Source organism: Protomyctophum parallelum, assembly GCF_964188405.1.
Source record: "Protomyctophum parallelum genome assembly, chromosome: 4".
NCBI classification, from domain to species: Eukaryota; Metazoa; Chordata; class Actinopteri; order Myctophiformes; family Myctophidae; genus Protomyctophum; species Protomyctophum parallelum.
In genome coordinates, this window is record NC_139700.1 from 14532788 (window position 1) to 14552905 (window position 20118).

The following is a 20118-nucleotide window of genomic DNA, read 5'->3' on the forward strand; positions in this document are numbered from 1 at the left end:
CGCCGTTGGAAGGCTCAACACAAGCCGATGCCCCTAGAGATCCATCCCAAAGCTTCCCTCAGGGAGCTCAGCAAGCCAGCTAGCCAGCAAGCCTGCCCAGTCAGCGAACGCAGCCAGTCAGCTCCGCCAGTCAGCCAGTGTAGAAAGTCAGGCTGCCAAGCCAGAGCATATCAGCCCTTGCAGTCAGCCACTGCAGCCTTACTAGCCTTGCTCAGTCAGCTCAGCCAGGCCTCTCTCGAGCCTGGCCCAGTCTGCTCCGCCCTGCCTTGCAGCAACAGAACCAGCCTTTCTGGCAAGCCAGCCAGCTCAGAATGCGAGCTGAGCAAGCCAGAGGTTGGGTGAGGTTGAGCTCTGTCCAGCACAGGAGCGGCCGGGACGGAAACCAGCTTGGTCTTTAGTCAGCTTGGTGTCTATGAGTGGCATGAGGCGTTGGAGTAGCAGCCTCTCTTGTAGGTGATGCAGAGGAGGGAAATGGGTCGGTAGCTCTTTGGGGATGATGGGTCTTTGCCAGGTTTGGGGATTGCAACCACTTTGGCCTTTCTCCAGACAGAAGGGATCGTTTTCTGTGCCATGCATTTATTCAGTATCCCCACGAGCCAGGTCTTTGCGTTAGGTCCCAGGTGCTCAACTTTCCCATCGCAGTTTCGAGTTCTTCTAGGTCGAAGGGTTTGGTTTGAGGGCTGGCTGATTGTGGTTGGTCTGATACCACTGTGCGATGGTATTCTCCTGTGGGTCGGCGGCGGTGTTGGTTATGACTGTTGGCCACCAGTTGTGACGCAACAGAGTTCGCTGTGATCGTTGTGAATTATGGGTGGCTCCCTGAGGTCCTTGATCCCCATGGGGTCCAACAGTGGTCATTGAAGCGTGCACACACGCACACACACACACATGCACCTACACACGCACGGGCGCACATGTGCATGCACACGCTAACCAAATGTAACTCTGAGAGTGTAACACATGTAACCAAATGGACCCTTACAGGTCTGTCATTCTGAGAGTGTAACACATGTAACCAAATAGACCCTTACAGGTCTTTAACTCTGAGAGTGTAACACATGTAACCAAATTGACCCTTACAGGTCCAACACTGGTTATCGAAGCATGTACACACGCACGCACGTGTAACCAAATGGATCCTTACAGATCCAACACTGTTTTTTGTTAATCATCGAATGAAATGTGGGAGGTCGGCAAAAGAGAAAGTTTAAAAAATCAAAGCAAAGGTAATTCGAAAATGTTATTTTTGTGCTTTTGTGTTTCTCTTCTTTATATATTACTTTACTGTTTGAAATGTAAAATTTACATTTCAACGAAAGGACCTGTAAAGGACAACACAAAACCTAAGGCACTGGTGTCGTACTTCTGGTTTACCGGAACGGGGTTCAACTCCCTGCAGTGCCCTGCTCAATGTGTTGTATTTACATGGTTCATTGAACGGGGTTCAACTCCCTGCAGTGCCCTGCTCAATGTGTTGTATTTACATGGTTCATTGAACGGGGTTCAACTCCCTGCAGTGCCCTGCTCAATGTGTTGTATTTACATGGTTCATTGAACGGGGTTCAACTCCCTGCAGTGCCCTGCTCAATGTGTTGTATTTACATGGTTCATTGGTCCATGGTCTCAGAGGTCATTGAGCGGCGCGCTATAGTGCGCGATTCTTCATCATTGTTGAGGATTTTAAAAAAGGTGAAAATCGCGGAAAAGTGAAGGGCTATAGTCCATGGTGTCGGACTGCATACTGGTCAAGGTAATTTATACTGGTCAAGGTCATTTATACTGGTCAAGGTCATTTATACTGATCAAGGTCATTTATACTGGTGAAGGTCATTTATACATGTCAAGGTCATTAATCCATGGTCTCGGAGGTCATACAATAGTATGTCGTTTTTTTTCGATTTCGGAGGATTTGAAAAAAAAAAGGTGAAAATCGCGTTAAAGAGAAAGGCTATAGTCCATGGTCACGGACTGCATACTGGTCAAGGTCATTTATACTGGTCAAGGTCATTTATACTGGTCAAGGTCATATATACTGGTGAAGGTCATATATACTGGTGAAGGTCATTTACTAATCTTATGAAGGTCATTTATACTGCTCAAGGTCAGTGATAGATTGATTGATTGTCGAATTACAGTACATTTCAAGCACAAACTCAATACTAAAAAGTTCCAGCATGTGTCTCCACAGTAAGCTGAATAACAAAGCATGGATGTAGTTTCTAGGTGAAAGTGATTTTTAAATTTCCCCATTGACATGAATGGGAAAAGGCAAAAATTCACATTCAAGTATTTGTTCCTCGGAGACTGTAATCACTATAGTTACAAAACTTTTAGGGATAATTCAACATTATCCCTAAAATTATTTAACCCTAACATTTTATCGGTCGGCCTCATGGTGGCGCTATAACAGCCCACTTTACCTTTTGGCTTATAACTCTTGAACCGTAGGTCGTAAAATAAAAAATATCTTTTCCCTGGATTCCTTGGGTCATGACGCATCTCCCCATATAGGCCACGCCCATTTCCGCCATGATAGATTTTCCGCCATTTTGAATTTTGTCCAAAACACACTTTTTGCTTTTCCTCCTACAGATTTTGTCCAAATCTCACAGAAATCGGCACACGTGATCTCTGGACCCATCCAATTAAAACTGAACTGCAGAATTTTGAAAGTGCGTATCGTTCGGCCGTAATCCTCTTCCGAAGTTAGTAGGAGGGGCCTATATCACAAAAAATGCCATAAATCACGAACGGAATGTCCAATCCATCCCACATTTCAATCACATGTCCGGGGTGGTTCAATCAACCAAGTAACCGTTTGTCGCAAAAACATGAATTTCAGGGGTTAAATCCCCTCCGAATTACTTACGCATGATCTAAGGCGTGACTTGAAATTGTAATTGGCTGGCAATACTAGTGGGAGGGGCATATGTAAGCCACTGCGGCAACCACACTCTGCAATTTTTTTAAATTGCGAAATTTCTAGTTCTGTACTAGGCCCGCAGGACTGTGGAGTCACCACATTGGGAATATGTGTTTCATATAGGCCTATGCTTTACATAGGCCTACTGGGTTTAAATTAGCCTATATTGTTATTAGGCCTGCTTGTATTTCTTTGACCAAAATAAAATAAAATAAAATCTAGAACAGACAGAGTCCTGATCCTGAAATGATTGTAGATGTGTTTCTCCTTTGCTGTGGCCTAGCTCCCCTCATTGCAGTTGTGGTGTTTTTGCCAGCAATTTCTACTAGCACAAACATTAAATGAAAACATTAAATCGTTTTAAAAGTAGTTAAAACTACAATCAAAGGTAGTTCAGATACAATCTGTTTTCCTTACAAAAGAAAGGGGGAAATGAAAAATGCAGCCGTCGCATCATGACATCCAACGACAGGACCGAGACCCCCTCTCTCTGCTCTGTCCTCCCTGTCCCCTGAGGATGGATATTGCGCGTGCGCACCCAGAGTAACAAGATGGCGGAGAGTGCGGAACTGAAGGTAAAGCGAAACCCAGCATTACATTTTACAAATAAACGGTTCACGCTCAAAACGTCGGTTACCGATCACATAAACACGATTTATTGGTGATACACACGTTGTTCTACAGTTCACGGTAACACAGCAGTAATCGCAGACTAGCTGGACTGTTAGCTATCTGCCTAGTTAGCATTAGCTTTGTTATTGTTGCCGAGGTTCCGTTAGGTAAGGGAAGGTTCCTCTCCTGCAGACAAGGCCTCACAGACAAGCCTGCATTTAACGAGATAAAAGTTACATTATTGTTGTCCGTCCCACTTCGGCTATTAGCAAAATCAGCCTACAAACGTAAGTATGACATTGTACGCTGTGCTGCCATGTATGCTATAACGGGATCTGTCTATTCCTTGGTAAATCAACGCAGTTTATGAACATTAGCTACATTAGCTCGTAGTAGTCGGAGTCCACTGAATATAATCAAAACTTTACTGTTCATTCCTGTTTAATGCGATTCATAGAAGTGATCAACATTGTTATGATTGAGTTAAAATTGGAGATTTGTACTAATCATTCATTTAGTAGCCTATGTAAGATGTATAACAGCACCAGTCAGTTAATTCATTCAATTCCAGATTGCCCCTCCCCCCGTCATCTGAAATGTGCTGAATTTGGATTCGGTTTTGTAAGTCTTGATAAGTGGGTAATGCTAATGAAGTCTTAATTTATTTATTCTTATCTCTGGAACACCTGTCATAAACTCACCTGTCACACACTTGTTTCTCTCAGCTCCTGCACTTCATAGTTGGGATTTACATGGTCAATATGATCAAAACATTGTGATCGCCACATAGTGATGAGATTTGATTGGCTGAGCACGGAATGTGATGTATGATGATAAGAGCACCCCTCACTTCACACAAGTGTGTTTTTTTAAATAATGGGTTAAATCTAGAGTTCCAATACCCTCCATTGACAGCCCATTGTTCCAAATAGAAATTTCCGATCTGCTTGTATTAAACAACGATAAACTCACCAACATTTCAGCTGTAAGGCTAGCTTGAATTATCCTCTTTCAATCTGCAAAGCTTTGTTTCATAAAAATAATGATAATTGTTTCTGGTGGAGTTTGGAAGTGCTCGTCGGAAGTCACTCAACGGGCCTGCGTGGTTGCATACCACGGTTGACGGTACTACCTGTTTTGAATTTGCACATAATGCTGCAGGAAGCAGCAGCAAGGTGCGTTAATGAAAACGAGTGCTTCCAAACTCCAACACTTGAGCCAAATTCCAATACCCAAAATCTCGGCCACTCGCTCACTCACACACAATCACTCCAGCGTGGCAGTGTTATGGTGAAATTGGTGACCTGCCGAAATATATGACCATCTTGTGGACTTCACACAACTTACATGGAGTTCTTTAAATACGTGGCCTAAATACCGATAGGTTGAACTCTGAATAAACAAAATGCAACGATTTACATCCAGACACTGACATGTGATGTCTACATGATTGTCACATATTTCAGCATGTCACCAATTTCACCGTAACACCACCATGCTGAAGTGACCGAGTGTGAGTGAGCGAGAGGCTGAGATTTTGGGTATTGTATTGGAATTTGGCTTTAGAAAAAATCACACCCATGTGAAGCAAGGGGCGCTCCAATCATCATACGTCATCAAACATCATCTCATTCTGGCCAATGAAACAAACACTTTGCAGATTGAAAGAGCATAATTCAAGCTTGCCTTACCCCTGCAATGTTATTGAGTTTAACGTCATTTAATACAGACAGATCGGAAATTTCTATTTGGATCAATGGGCTGTCAATGGCGGGTATTGCAACTCTAGATTCAACCCGTTATTTAAAAAGAAATCTAGTGTTGCAAATCGCGGCTACTGAAATGATCAAGTTGATTGGCCAAGAATCATCCAATGATGTATTTTCAATGATTCTTATCTTTTATGAATACAACCACATTTCAAGTAACTAGTGGTATCTGCTATGAGACTGATCAATGATTGTGTGACAAACGTAACCTGTTGCATTCCCACACCTGTCTTCTATATATCTGACAGTCCAGTTCCTCTCAGGAGCAGGACAGGTGCAGCAGGACAGGGAAAGTCTATTTCTGGTGTGAAAACACAACTTTTGATGCTGTCTGCATCTTCCTTAAGGCTCATACATAGTCTGGATTTTCGGTCGTTAGGTGACCACCGAACTACACCACCGCTACACCACTACAACCACCGCCACCGCTCCAGCCCTTCTCTCTGTTTTTACTCAACACCGCCCAATGTTATTTCAGCTCCGGTGGGCAGCTCACCACCGGAGCGGTGGTCACCAAACCACCGAAAATCCAGACTATGAATAGGCCTTTAGTCTAGAAACTTGACAACAGAGGTATTGTTCTGATTATATAAACCTGCACCAACCAACCACACCTCGTAACCTCTGGGAGAGGGAGCCCCATCTTTGGAATATACATTACATTGTCAGTATAATTGAGAGGCCATGTTTCTCTATTTTCAGGCACTGTTCAGCTCACCACCAGCTTGAGATTTGGGATGTGTGCAATAGTACCATTTTGGTAAAATGGCATTATTTTCACTATCGATGGCAAATTTGCAATATCATTGGGATGATATTAGAGAATTAAAACTACTAGTCCTTACCCGTTGTGAGATATTTGCCCCCCCCTTGTGGCCGTGAAGGGTACTCCGCCCGGGTGCGTTTGTAATTGACTAATAAATAAATTAATAATCATTAATGTGTCAAATCGAAAAAAGGGCTTCGTTACGCCCTCCATATGCATATGGTCAATGCCTGTGTGAAAAGTGAGTGATTGGTGCAGGCAGTAAGGAGTTACGGCACTGTTTCTGACAGACAGACAGACACACGGACACACAGACATTCGGTTAATTATAGTATGATGATGTTGCCATAACAAGTGGTTATATTAGATATGGAATTTTCATTTCAATTACAAGTCAAATCAATTCTGTTATTACAAAATGTATGTAGGAGTGGGTTATTTCTATGCTTTCCACTGTATAGAGAGTTCAACATATGTTTCCATCCTTGGTATTGATATAACTTGCTTTACCATATTGCCTAGTAAGGGTGCAAAGAAAGCTAAATGGTTTGCATATCATGTCACCTTGGCTAAAATAATTCAAGACACAAAAATGTGATTAGCCAAACATTGTTATCATACTTGATAACACTCAATTATTATACTGTAGGTCACTGAAAATGATTCTCTATGTAGTACAATATGTACTTAGTATGTAATATAATACAAAGATTATCGATATGAAAAAATAAATTGTTGAATAATTATCCACTCAACTCTAGAAGTGCTATTCTGTTTCTATGTTTAACCAGTTTTGACAAAAAGCATAAGCGTGCATAATTCCAATGTTTCGATTCTTCCCTTTTCTAAATTCAAAGTTAACGATTGTCACTGTTGCCTTCTCAATGCTTTTAGTTGAAACACTCAACACTATTACTATGAGAAATAATTGTAACAGACTCACTTCCATTCACATTAATTTATCGGATATGGGAGAGATGCTCACTGGATATTTAGTTTCTATACATGGAGATATCTAACATATCCGACTAGCTTATTCAGGTCTAGTATTATAATCCCCATATTTGGTCCGAGCTGACTCTGATCAAAACGATTGTCTCTGTCTTCCTCATAATATGGAACAGTTCCATATATGAGGATGACAGAGACATTTATTGCAGACATCAGTTTGATGTAGCAAACCCATATATGGATATATACGATTGGCCTAGTCATCGTGACACGCATATAGTCGAACAGTATAAAGCAGTGGCCTTACAGAGAACATGTGTGCAGAAGTAATTATTACGCTTCTTACTAGGAACTACAACAGCTCCAGATTCCAGAGTACTCAAGCTTTAAAACCCAGATATTATTGTGCAGAGATTGTCGCATCCCGGTTAAGTTCTCATCGGACACCACTGCAGCGGGCTCTAACCCAGATAACCAGCAAAAGCTTGAGTAATATTTTATAATCCTATTTTGCAACAGTTAATTTATTGACTAGTTGAGTTTGTTTTGTGTAGTGAAGTATAAAGTAGGGCTGGTATAAAGTGGTTAATTGATATGTCAAAAAATATATAATTTTATATAAAACATGCTTCTTGATTATTCGATTAATCAAAATGGTAATCAAATCGATAGTTGCAGCCCTAGTTTTCCACTGCGGCTTTAAACAACCAAACTAACTAAAAGATAAATAAAACAGAATGTGTCTGATATTTAACATCAAAATGTTAAAGCTATAGGACAGGCGTCCAGGACAGGTTTCAGTCGTGCCTCCTCAGGAGTGAGGAGACTTTGCTCAGATCTGAACCCATTTGATTTGGCGTTAGGAACCCGTTGCATCCGCATGCCCTTGCTGACGTCGAAAAGTCAAAGAACACAGCCTTGTTCCTTCCTTTATGACATAAAGGAAGGAACTAGGCTGTGTTCTTCAACACATGTCAACAAGGGAAACTAAACTTCCATGGTATTGTTATAGGATGTTTACTTTGTTCTTTTTTAATATTTTCTAGCAAATGGTTATGAGCCTACGAGTTTCAGAGCTTCAAGTTTTGCTGGGATACGCAGGCCGGAACAAGCACGGACGGAAACACGAACTTTTGACCAAAGCACTACACCTGTTGAAGGCTGGCTGCAGCCCTGCCGTGCAGATGAAGATCAAGGAACTATATAGACGACGCTTTCCCACCAAGATGGTGTCTCCGGTGGACCTAGCGCTGCCCAACGTCCATTCCACCTCCAGCCTACCTGCAGGACTTACTCAGTTGGGCTTCGACAGCCACGGTGCCGCCTCACCCCTGCTGCCTGTGTCTTTACTTGGTCCTAAGCATGAGTTGGGTTTGCCTCACCTCCCCTCCGCCCTGCACCCTGTACACCCAGACGTCAAGCTCCAGAGATTGCCCTTCTATGACATGCTAGATGAGCTCATCAAGCCCACCAGCCTGGGTGAGTCCAGTCTAACACCACTACTTGTTCAGCAATATTGATAATGGGAAAATTGTTATTGTTTTTTTTTAATCTGCTTTCTGTCATTTGTAGCCTCAGACAACAGTCAACGGTTCCAGGAAACATGTTATGCTTTTGCATTAACACCACAGCAAGTTCAACAGATCAGCAGTTCAATGTAAGTGTGGAATTGCATAATCATGATCAGGATTTATTACGTGAAGCAAAGAGCCGTTAGCTAATGTTGTTAATAGGTACCACAAAATAGGTACCACAAAAAATATATTTGTAGTATTCCTCAGAGATGTTGCTTAGATGTTTGAACATCAACACTTGGTCACATACACACATAATAATCACATTCATCTGACATGTATGTTAATCCTATAGGGACATTTCTGGGACCAAATGTGACTTTGCTGTTCAAGTACAGTTAAGGTAAGATAAACATGTTTTTATTCTTATGCTGATCTCCAGAAAAGCGTTTGTTTCTTCTCTCCAAACCATTTTGTCTTCTAAGCACCTCAGCAGTGTACGGCCTTTCTACCCACTGCTTTTGGGGCCGTTCTTTCCACTTTGTTCATTGCCTATATTCAATTCTCCAATGTGTCAGATACATGTAATTATACACTGATGTAAAAATATCCTCATGATCGGTGTAAGGGAAATGGCTTCACTAACATTGTACATTTCATTTATAGTATATATTAATTCTCGATTATGTTGAATCAATTCTTAATTGATAAATTACATGCAGAGTGTGTGATTAACCAAAATGACTGGTACACCAAAAGATTTACCATTAAAAAAAAAAAAAAAAGACCGGTTTGAAGAAAATGTCATTTTAACACCAAGCACTGTATAAGATGATATAATACAATTATTATTAGATGCAGTTTTATTCCAACAACATCCTTACTTATGGTGTGTGTATATATATGTAAATTGAGTTTGATTTATTGTTCATGACCCAACCATGCACTCCATTGATGTCATTTGCAGCAGGCAAGGGATTAAAATTATTCATAATGTATGGGTGCACACGGTTAAGGATACCTCGTACCCAAGTGCAGCAGCAGCATGGCAGTCTCCAGAGAGACTGGATTTCAAAAGTCAAGGCAGCCATCTATAAATGCCAGGAATCTCTGTCTGTATGCCTTGCATATCTCAAGAACTGCTCATCCAATTGACAGGCACGAGTTCCAGAATGTGGCATTTTGTTACTTTATTGTTTAGATTTAGTCTTGCAGAAATTTGTGGCACTGGCTGAAATAATCCTAAGTAAGATACCAGTCGCAAACATGTAGATATCTCGACACATGCTCATCTACACCCTTCCCCAACTGTTGGGTTAACGGCGAGAAACTACAAGGGGGGGGGGGGTGTCAGGAATTGTCATAACAAAGAAAGTCCAGTGTTATAGTGAGATTATCCACACGTATAGACATTTTTCTCACAGCTATCTGAGTTGATTTCTCTCACAGTCACTGTTCTTTTGTTCCAGATTTTGTTTATCAGAGACCAGCTGTCCCCAGGAGGATCATTTCCCCCCAAATTTGTGTGTTAAGGTGAACGGCAAACCCTGTAACCTACCGGTGAGTTCTCACAGCGTGTTTTGCGCGTCACATTTTTTGTCCCAATTGCAAATGATTGGCACTAATCAGCAATTTATGCCTTTCCGCCCACAGGGATATCTTCCTCCAACCAAAAATGGAGTTGAACCAAAAAGGCCAAGTCGCCCCATCAACATAACCTCTCTGGTGCGGTTATCCACCACAGTACCCAACACGATTGTGGTGTCATGGACCTCAGAGATTGGCAGGGTAAATAGATTCATGCCACTGTGTTTGTATTCTAGTCTATTAATCCACTTTGAAGGATAATGTAAGGTTGTGAAGTGTCATAAATGCTTAATTAAGCATGACCGTAACCACTGCCCTCATTGTTTTCCTTTTTGGTCTTTTGTCAGAGTTTTTCCATGGCTGTGTATCTGGTGAGACAGCAGTCATCTACAGTGTTGCTGCAAAGGCTACGGGCCAAAGGAATTCGGAACCCTGACCACTCCAGGGCTCTGAGTATGTGGTTACTTGATTTTTATGTAATACCATCCAGCTGATGATGTCATAGCATTGCTTGCACAGACTCACATTCACATACTGTATTTCTTTCTTTTCAAGTTCATTTTCATTTTAATTCACATTAAGTCCCTTATCGTGAAGGCATCAAATCGAAGGCACCACGGATTGTGGTCACATGGTGATATATTGTAGTTGCAGAGACATCAAAAACAGCTATTTCCCTTCTGCCACTAACGGGCACTAACAACTAAGGCTGTCACGATTCTCGATTCGTATCGAAATTGATGTTCGATACAATGTATCGAAATCACCAGCCGACTCGCGATATTTCATTGTATTTACACGGCCGTCCGTTTCTTCACCCCGGACGAGTTTCAGCCTGTCGGACCTTATATGCCGGTGCACAACCCAGCCTGTAGCTCATTGCGGTGCCATCATCAGAGCAGACAACACACCCAAATTCACCCAAAAGAAGAAGCCGTTTTTATATATAGTATGGTTGTGTACAATAGCGGAGTGAAAGGTTCCATATGGAGCTGCCTGGAGTCTGGGCTGGCGCTGGCCTCCACGCTATGGCTGCTTCGACATGTATCGCATCGAGACCGCAGCGCGAAGCTGTGTTCGGTGTGAGACATGAGGCAGCCAGCGTGGAGGCTGACGCCAGTCCAGCCCATGGAACCTCTCCCTGAAGCTGCTACATTGGAGCGCCGGAGTGAGCTCCTTTAGTGGGGCGATCGGTGAACGATCGGTATTTTACCCGAACTGGAGAAACCGATCTTTTATACCATTTAAGTGGTAAAAAGGTATATCAGATATCATCATCATCATCATCATCATCATATCATACTATAATTAACCGAATGTCTGTCTGTGTGTGTGTGTGTGTGTGTCTGTCAGAAACAGTGCCGGCACCAATCGCTCCCACTTTTCACACAGGCATTGACCATATGCATATGGAGGGCGTAACGAAGCCCTTTTTTCGATTTGACACATTAATGATTATTAATTTATTTATTAGTCAATTACAAACGTACCCGGGCGCAGTACCCTTCACCGCCACAAGGGGGGGAAATATCTCACAACGGGTAAGGACTAGTATGGTATAATTAAGCAATATTACACGAGAGGGTATGCCTAAACATTCTCCCCTTCTTCCACACACACGTGGGTTTTGACATAATTATTTTGGAAATATTCAAATCAAACTATCTATGTAGCACAGATGAGAAGAGACGTGATAAAATGTCTAAATAAAAATCACACCTGTGTGAAGTGAGGTGCGCTCTTATCATCGTACATCATCATACATCATCTCATTCCGGCCAGTCACAATTTGTGGCCTCACCTTCGTCATCAATGTTTGTGTGTTAAGCAATGTTTGTGTTTACACAAACACTCAAAATTGTCAATGGCATTTAATGTTTGTGTAATATAGAAAATATTTGATTTCTTGTACGTACTAATATGTCCGTTTTCCTTATGTTTAATCTCACAGTCAAAGAGAAGCTAACAGCTGATCCAGAGAGTGAGATCGCCACAACCAGTCTACGAGTCTCTCTCCTTTGTCCAGTAAATACTGCTCACTGCACTCAAGTTAACTATCTAGAATAGATAGTATAGTATATACAGTACTTGTGTTTAGTGTATGTGGTCAAAGTTGGACTCGTATACCTCAAACTACTTTTTGGGCAACAATTTGTCTTCTAGGCCAGGGCAATGCAAGTTAGATATGGGTCTCAAGTTCTCAACAAGACATACAGTATTACTACACTACATTAGCAAAGTTAGTAGTAATATGATAACAGAAGGGTAATAATTACATGACATAAAAGTGCCGGTCCACCCCGCAGTGCACCCAGTAGTGCAACCAGTTCACCCAGCAGTGCCAGTAAATAATAACCTTATATACTATTATATAAACCTCTCCTATGATTCATATGCTGTTATGATACCTTAAAGATTGATCTTGTCTTATCTTATAACCCTAACCCTACAGTAATAAAACCATATCAATCATGAGGACTAGCCCACTTTGTTCTACAACATGCTATCATTAACTAATTTTATTTGTGTATTTTTCAGCTTGGGAAGATGAGACTGACAATCCCCAGTAGAGCAATGACGTGCTCGCACCTTCAGTGCTTTGACGCCACACTTTACCTCCAAATGAATGAGAAGAAGCCAACCTGGGTTTGTCCGGTGTGTGACAAGAAGGCACCCTATGAACACCTCATCATTGACGGGTGAGCTAATATTACATCGTGCTTCACAGGCATGGATCAGCAGAAAACGGTTTTCTGCTGCCCACATGCACCGCTGTATTTTGCTTGTGACGTCATCTCCTACCTATCAGTATTACATAAGCGTACGTGCACTAGATTTTAATGATTGCAAAATGTGTCCATTTATGGTTTCAGAAATTCAGGGGAAAACAATATATATTACACATCTGATCTCTTTTTTTTGATGTGCACATTGTATAATTTGAGGTATCTAAAAAGCACCGACCGAGCTGTATGGGCTGAGATTTGTTTATAGACGTACTTGTGTAGACTGGAATCTTTGAAAAAGAAGGCAGAAAAATACCTGTGTACTTGATTTGTCAGGTTGCCCAAATAAATTGTTTTTATTCAGGTTGTTCATGGAGATCTTGAACAGCTGTACAGATTGTGATGAGATCCAGTTCAAAGAGGATGGGAACTGGTCACCTATGAGGTCAAAGAAGGAAGTGCAGGACGTGTCTGCTTCGTACAATGGCGTAGACTCCGGTAAGTAGCGGGCCAGCAAATCTTTCACACCCTTAATGTGCCCTGAGTCTGTTCCATAGTGATCATATATATATTTACTTTCATTTTTGTAGATTCATGTCGGACGACGGGATATGAGCAGAAATACAGCTCGTCAAATGACCATGGCAAGAATGTGGCCGTCATCGACCTCACACTGGACAGCTCCTCGGACGAGGAGGTGGATGACGAGCCTCCTCCTAAACGCGCCTGTCCCTCCATGTCACCCTCCTCTCCACCTGTACACAAGGGGTGAGTCTCCCAAACAGCTGTTAACACATTGAGTACGCCGACTGCCTTCAAAATATAGGCTATAGAATACCGGAGGTGTCTGATCGCTTTTACTTTGAAAGCCATGAACCGGAAACACTTTCCTAAAAAAGTTGACTTTACAAAGTGACCTCAACATCCCCGATCATCTTAATATATTGTTTTACGCTCCAAAAAGCGTTCATATTTTGCGGGAGAGACGGATGAGGAGCAGAAAATAAGCGCCAGCATATCGCTCTATTCATCACCACGGAGAGCGCCCTGGATTAGGAGCTACGAGTCATTCTTTCCGTCTCGCTAACGTGGGAGTCAATAATAAGCTAATAGTTGCACTGAGCGTTAGCATACGGCAAGCGAAAAGCGAAATGCCAAAAAAATAAATAGGAAAAATTCTGAATATTAATATCTCGCCCCGCATCACTGGGATGTCGCTAGGACGTCCTCAGACGTCCTTTGAACTCTACTCTACTCTATCCTATGACGTTCTCAGGCGTCCTACGTGCTGTAAGTGTTAAGAAACATGATTTTAGCCCACATCATGGGCTAAAATCACTAAGCCTTTGTCACATGTCATGCCATTGATCTATACCAGCACTTCTGGTAGTTTCTTTGCACTCTGCATGTCAATGTCACCAAAGCATTAATCGCTGTCAGGTTTTTTCTGCACAGAGCGAGAGAACAACAACCGGTCAAGACACCACACACATCATTATGTCATCGTAACATCCGGTTACGGATATTTGGCTCTTCAAAATAAGGGTTGATGCGCGATAAATAGATTAATTAATCCTGGCGGGCAGTTTAATACTGTGTTATACAACCACCACAACCTGATTGTTTTTTCTTGTCTCCCCCCTCTCCTTTCTGTGTTACTGTAGTGATGTGAAATTTTCTCCACATAGGGTGTTGAATCTACATGGTCAATCCTCCCCTGTGAGCAGAGCTCCCAGTATGCCTCCTGTGGATACAAGTTACATTCCACCGCCTCCACCTCTCATCCAGGACTATCGCCACTACTATCACACACCCAGCGACCTGCCAGGTTAGAGCAGCACTTAACTTAACAGATGTTAATTATCCGGGCACTATCTTGTAAACACGCCTAATACATGTTAAAGAATGGACCAAATGGACTAAATACACCTTCTTTCATTTCTTGCAGATCTTAATTTCTTCTCCTTCCTCCAAGGCGATAATCAGGTAAACATACTTACATACATACAAATAGTTTTACAAACATTTAGCCAACATCATTATCTGGTTTAAAGGTTAATAAGGTTTAAATACAGTTACACATAATGTTTACATAGAATTAATGTTTATCATGGTATGATAAATGGTATTAATTTATTCAAAATGAAACCTTAAACATGACAATACATTTTTTTAGGCATAATAATTGCCTAAATTGTGCTGGATATCAGGGCAAAGAAATACGACATTGACACTAACTAAACAAAATCACATTTCCAGTGGAGTCAACAGATCAACACCGACCCAGGCTACTGGCTGCTTGAGGTTGGCCTACATATTTTTTTTAAGGACAATTTACGCCTCAATGTGTTCTGGTATCAATTTAGTGCATAATCTGTTGACCGAGATAGACTGAGAAAGGGATTGGGTGAGAGTCTGAGAAAGAAAGACAGAGAGGACTGGAGTGAATGCGATCAGAACTTTACACTCAACTTTGTCATTGTCTTTCCTCAAATGATCCTAAATTGAGCCTCACTTTGACTATTCTTTTTTGGTTCGCTCTAGGTGCAATCTCACTTTGTCTGATCAGCTGGCAGAGTATATAGACCTTCCAGAATGTTTTGTAATTTTTCAAGAATTGCATCTTTCTAGTTATCATGTATTATGAAAATGAAACAATAAGCTGTTAAGCATATATGGCTCGTAGTGTCCATTTGGAAACCATTGTGGCTTTCTGTCTTAAGTGTCCTTGAGCAAGACAATGAATCACTAACCAGTAACCACGATGAGCAGGCTGATGCCTTGCATCGTTGCCTCCGCTGTCATTGTGTGAATGTAACACACTTGCAAATTGCTTTCAATAAAGGTGCTATATAAATAAGTAAGTAAAATAGCTAATTGTCTATCAGTCGATCAACAATGTAATCTATCCCCCTTGTAAGGCGCTAGATCAGGGATCGCTGAGGTAGAGTGTCACTCCTGCTGTCAGCTTCCAGTACTTTACTGCACATCTGAGTTTCTTAAGCCATGCTATGTTACACATACGCTGATAAATTGAGCTGTGCACAGTATCGAACCCAGAAACTTGCGGTTCAAAGAAAAAGGCTGTACCAACTAAGCTGCCCGGACACAGAGTATAGAAATGCAGAACATGTAACTGTTGTCGTCACTAGTACACACCATTGAACAACGACATAAATGTATCTGCCGATGTCATTATCCTCACTCTTTTCTTTGTGTCTTTGTCTGATCCATCAGCATTACAACATGGTGATGGCGGCAGCAGCAGCCGCGTCCGCCTCTGCCTCGGAAGACCACGACTTGCTCCTCAACCGCTTCCTGCCCTACGGCTCATCCCAGATGTTCCTGGAGCAGCCTGGCACGCCCGGTGGCAGCACTCTGACCGCTGCCAATGGGGGGAGCAACAGTGGCAGCACCAGCAGCCTGGTGTCCTCCAGCAGTCTGCGGGACCGTGACAAGGATCGGGAGAGGGATAGGGACAGCCACGGCATCTCAGCCGTGTCGAGGTCTTCGGCGGAGGCGGCAGCCATGGCTGCAGCGGCGGCCATGTACGGCTCCATATCTGATGTTATCTCGCTCGATTAGAACACACACACACACACACACACACACACAGAACTGAGAACCAACTGGTGGGAGAACTTGAGAACAGGAGTTCTTTTTGTAAATACAGAAGAAGTGGAAAAGATGAAAGAATACAATGCTATGTACAGAGAGAAAAATCTATTTTCAATTTTACTTATCGTATGTATAAAGACTTAGGACGCTTCCTGTCCAGTGAGTTAACTTCAGTTGATATTTTTCTGTGAATACTGAAGACTTTTTCACACCTCTTCACGTGGTCCTTTGATTAGATTGTACCTTTTGTACTTGGTTTTTACGTTTTATTTGTTTCACTATTCCATGTCAATGGCATTATCTATTATAATGTAAAGTGCACACACACCTGTACAAGGTGACAACGTATGGAACATAATACTTAGGATATATAGAAAATGCAGAATGCATAATATTGTTTTTATTTTCTAAATCGCGTACTCATAGATTTTTCGACAGCAGAAAGGTCTGATATATTTTTACCACAACGGTAGATTTTCTTTTGTTTATTTTTCTTTCAGACATTCAAGCTGTGGTTGTTATTGTTTTGTTGTTTTTTCATTAATTATTTATGATGTAAGTTATGTTGGATATGTGTTTTAAGAGCATTCCCAACGCCTTTAGGAATTGTTGCCACTAGAAATGCAAAAACAGATGCTACTAGATCCTTCTGTTGTCATAAGTCTGCACTCGTATTTGCTTGCTCAATTTATCCGTGCTCTTCTATAGTGAAATAACATGATTGTTTTATAGTTCGGAGTGTGATTAATATGTATACATATTAATTGGAAATTGGTCAATATTGTTGGACCAGGCATTTTAATTTGTGGGAAGGAAGTGTATTGTTTAGCAAAGAGTCTGTGCTTCTGCCTGCTTTTGTCACCAAATTATTAATTTGGATTATTTAAATGTAAAATAAGGGATGAGGACAAGTTGTTTTTTCACAAAAACATGAGACCACTATGTGATATTGACTTTTACACTTATATTAAAGTACCACTGGTACTTAATGTTGGCGTTATCTCCAAACCTGACTTCAAAATCTGCGACAAGGCTAGCCTCTGGTCCACTCAGTTCTTTATTTTATTTAAAACGACGCATACAAGTGTCGAGTGCAGTCAGATTTTTAGTACTTGCTTTTTACATTAAGGCAATTTTGACCAGTGAAGGGTTCACAATTATAGAATACAGTTATGACATAGTTCCCGGCTTTGCATGCCTGATGTACTCTCTGCAAAACACCTGGAAGTTAATTTGTTGGACTCTCCTATGATTACTTCGTGAAACCATAACAGGCACAGCCTACTCTGTTCAGTGAATTTGCTGCAGCCGAATACTGAAATTTCATCTTACAATGGTAACAATGGTTTCAAGTTACTTTGCTCGGTTGCTCCCTTTGCTTTTTCTCCTGACTTGTGCATATAATTAGGATTATTTATTATGTATTTCATTTTTTTCTTTTTTGCATTTTGATCTGTGGATATACATTGCTGTCATTGTATGTGATATTTCTTTTGTAATTATATAATTAATGCTATTTAAAGATACTGTTGCTTGACATGCATTGTAACTTTTTTCCCCCCAATTTCCCCCTGTCCGTAGATGTCAGTAACACAATGGACTGATAATTTTGACTGGCTCCCAGGTCTACTGTTCAGTTTGATATTTGTATTAATTAAAACAAATATAAGAAAGCACATATTTGTAGTTGGTCAGAGATTAGTCCTGATGCAGCTCCCCATGTTTTTTTTAATGTACTAAAATGTGTTCTTAAATACACCATGGTCTATGGCTCCTTTCAGAAATATTAGATAACCACAAATTAACAACCACTTTGAATTTTGTGAACTCCAATGTAGTAGTCATAACCAAATTCACTTGGCCTAGCTGTAACCAGTAAGATAACCATTGGTTCCAATTGATAATTCTTAATAAAAAGCGAAATATATATTGCCTTGGGGACTGAATCAGGGCTAATGTAGGGGACAAGCCGGGTAAGCCGGCTGTAGCAGGTCCAAAAATAGCTTGTGGCCAGGCAGGCCAGCAGATTAGACAATTCTTTGGAGGTTAATTGTTCCACTTCCACGAAAGAACCTTGTACAGTAGACTGGTTGATGGTGCCTTAGCTCTTAGTGCAACTCGATTGATTGAATACTTGTAACTGTTTGCAATAGAGTGGTACGATTATACAATTGTGCTGAAGAGATAACACAAAAAGTACTGGGGTTGTTTCCATTGTGGTCCTGTGTGCTCGGCTACGTCACTGTCCCTATATGTATCATTTTTCCAATTGTTGGAGTTTGGAAGCACTCGTTTTTAATAACCTATAACGTGCTGCTTCTTACTGCATTATGTGCAAATACGAAACAGGTGGTACGGCCGGGTCCATTGAGTGACTTCCGAAGAGTGCTTATAGTTCCAAACCAAACTCAAAATGATCACCTGCACGGACTTTATTGACAGAAAGTAGCTCATAACATGTCTACGGTGGATTTCTATGAAACAAACGCTTTGCAGATTGAAAGAAAGAGGATAATTCAAGCTTTCCTTACAGCTGCAATGTTGGTGAGTTTATAGCCATGGTTCATGACTCTCGTATTCATACGAGAGTCATGAAGTATAAACAACTGCACCCTGATTTACATTTACAACGTTTCCGTATATATAAACATTCGGAATTAAAATATAAAGTACTCACAATTTCCCCCACGCGTTATTTAATAAAAAGCATTTTTATCCGAGCTGTTATTTTGCCATTGGCTTTCAACTACGCGCTCCTATCGGTCGGGAGGAGGGTGGCACTCGGTGTGTTCGATATAGGTACGCTGACCGCCCTGCCAATACAGACTAATAGTCGAGTGCGCTCTCGGTGTGCAACTGTGGATTTCCCAAACGAACCCCGTTTGAAAAAAGTAGCCGGGGCGCTCGGACAAAAATGCTTTTTATTAAACAACGCGGGATGCATCAATTCTAATCGCTGGTGCTGCAACTAACTAACACCCGTGGGACAAATTGTGAGTACTTTATATTTGAATTCCGAATGTTTATATATACGGAAACGTTGTAAATGTAGCGAGCGCCAAAAACAGGGTGCAGTTACTTCATGACTGTCATGATAATCATCATGGCAGTCATGTTTCAGGGCTAGTGAGTTTAAGTCGTTTAATAAAAGCAGGTGATCGGACTTTTCTATTTGGATGAATGCGCTGTCAATGGAGGGTGTTGTTGCACGTTTGCAACTCTAGATTCAGCCCCTAGCCCAAAATCTGAATTCTCGTAGATTTATTTATCGATTCTGTGATCTGTCAGAAATTTCAGAATCGATAAATACATCTATACGAGAGTTCAAATTTTGTCTCAGAATCAGTCCCTATGCTTCTGTAGCTCATCTTATTCAACCCATTCCCATTGTAAAAAAAAAAGTGTTGCAAATTGCTGCTACCTCTGCCCCGTCCTCTGGTGTTGTGTCTTTAACGTTATTGAAGCAATTTGACGGGTGTCTCTATAGTCTTCTGAGAGATTCTTCGACTTCCAAATCACAAAATCAGCAACGGTGAAAAATAAAGAAAAACCCCGTTGTGAGTGAGTTGATTTGGAGCAGCTACATGCATCATTGCGTCTTTACAACGTCATGTCGCTGTCTTCCATTGACAATGAATGGTAGACTGCATCG

The 20118-nt window shown here is 41.4% G+C and overlaps 1 protein-coding gene across 6 annotated transcripts; it reads left to right on the forward strand.

Moving 5' to 3' along the window:
* Positions 1 to 3462: 3462 nt before the first annotated feature.
* pias1b (protein inhibitor of activated STAT, 1b) lies at positions 3463 to 18005 on the forward strand (the record flags this gene model as incomplete). Of its 6 annotated transcripts, XM_083763665.1 has the most annotated exons (17): positions 4107 to 4156; positions 6007 to 6064; positions 7371 to 7510; positions 8068 to 8500; positions 8594 to 8678; positions 8891 to 8938; positions 10005 to 10095; positions 10189 to 10323; positions 10470 to 10575; positions 12074 to 12147; positions 12661 to 12821; positions 13213 to 13346; positions 13439 to 13616; positions 14513 to 14676; positions 14797 to 14834; positions 15108 to 15152; positions 16086 to 18005. In XM_083763665.1, the coding sequence occupies 14 exons, from the start codon at positions 8071 to 8073 to the stop codon at positions 16431 to 16433; spliced, it is 2037 nt and encodes a 678-aa protein (XP_083619791.1). In that variant the 3' UTR covers positions 16434 to 18005. The 6 variants fall into 6 exon arrangements, with proteins under 6 accessions (XP_083619796.1, XP_083619794.1, XP_083619795.1 ...); XM_083763668.1 differs by lacking the exons at positions 4107 to 4156; positions 6007 to 6064; positions 7371 to 7510 and adding an exon at positions 3472 to 3498; XM_083763669.1 differs by lacking the exons at positions 4107 to 4156; positions 6007 to 6064; positions 7371 to 7510 and adding an exon at positions 3472 to 3498 and having other exon boundaries at positions 14537 to 14676.
* Between the last annotated feature and the right edge of the window lie 2113 nt (positions 18006 to 20118).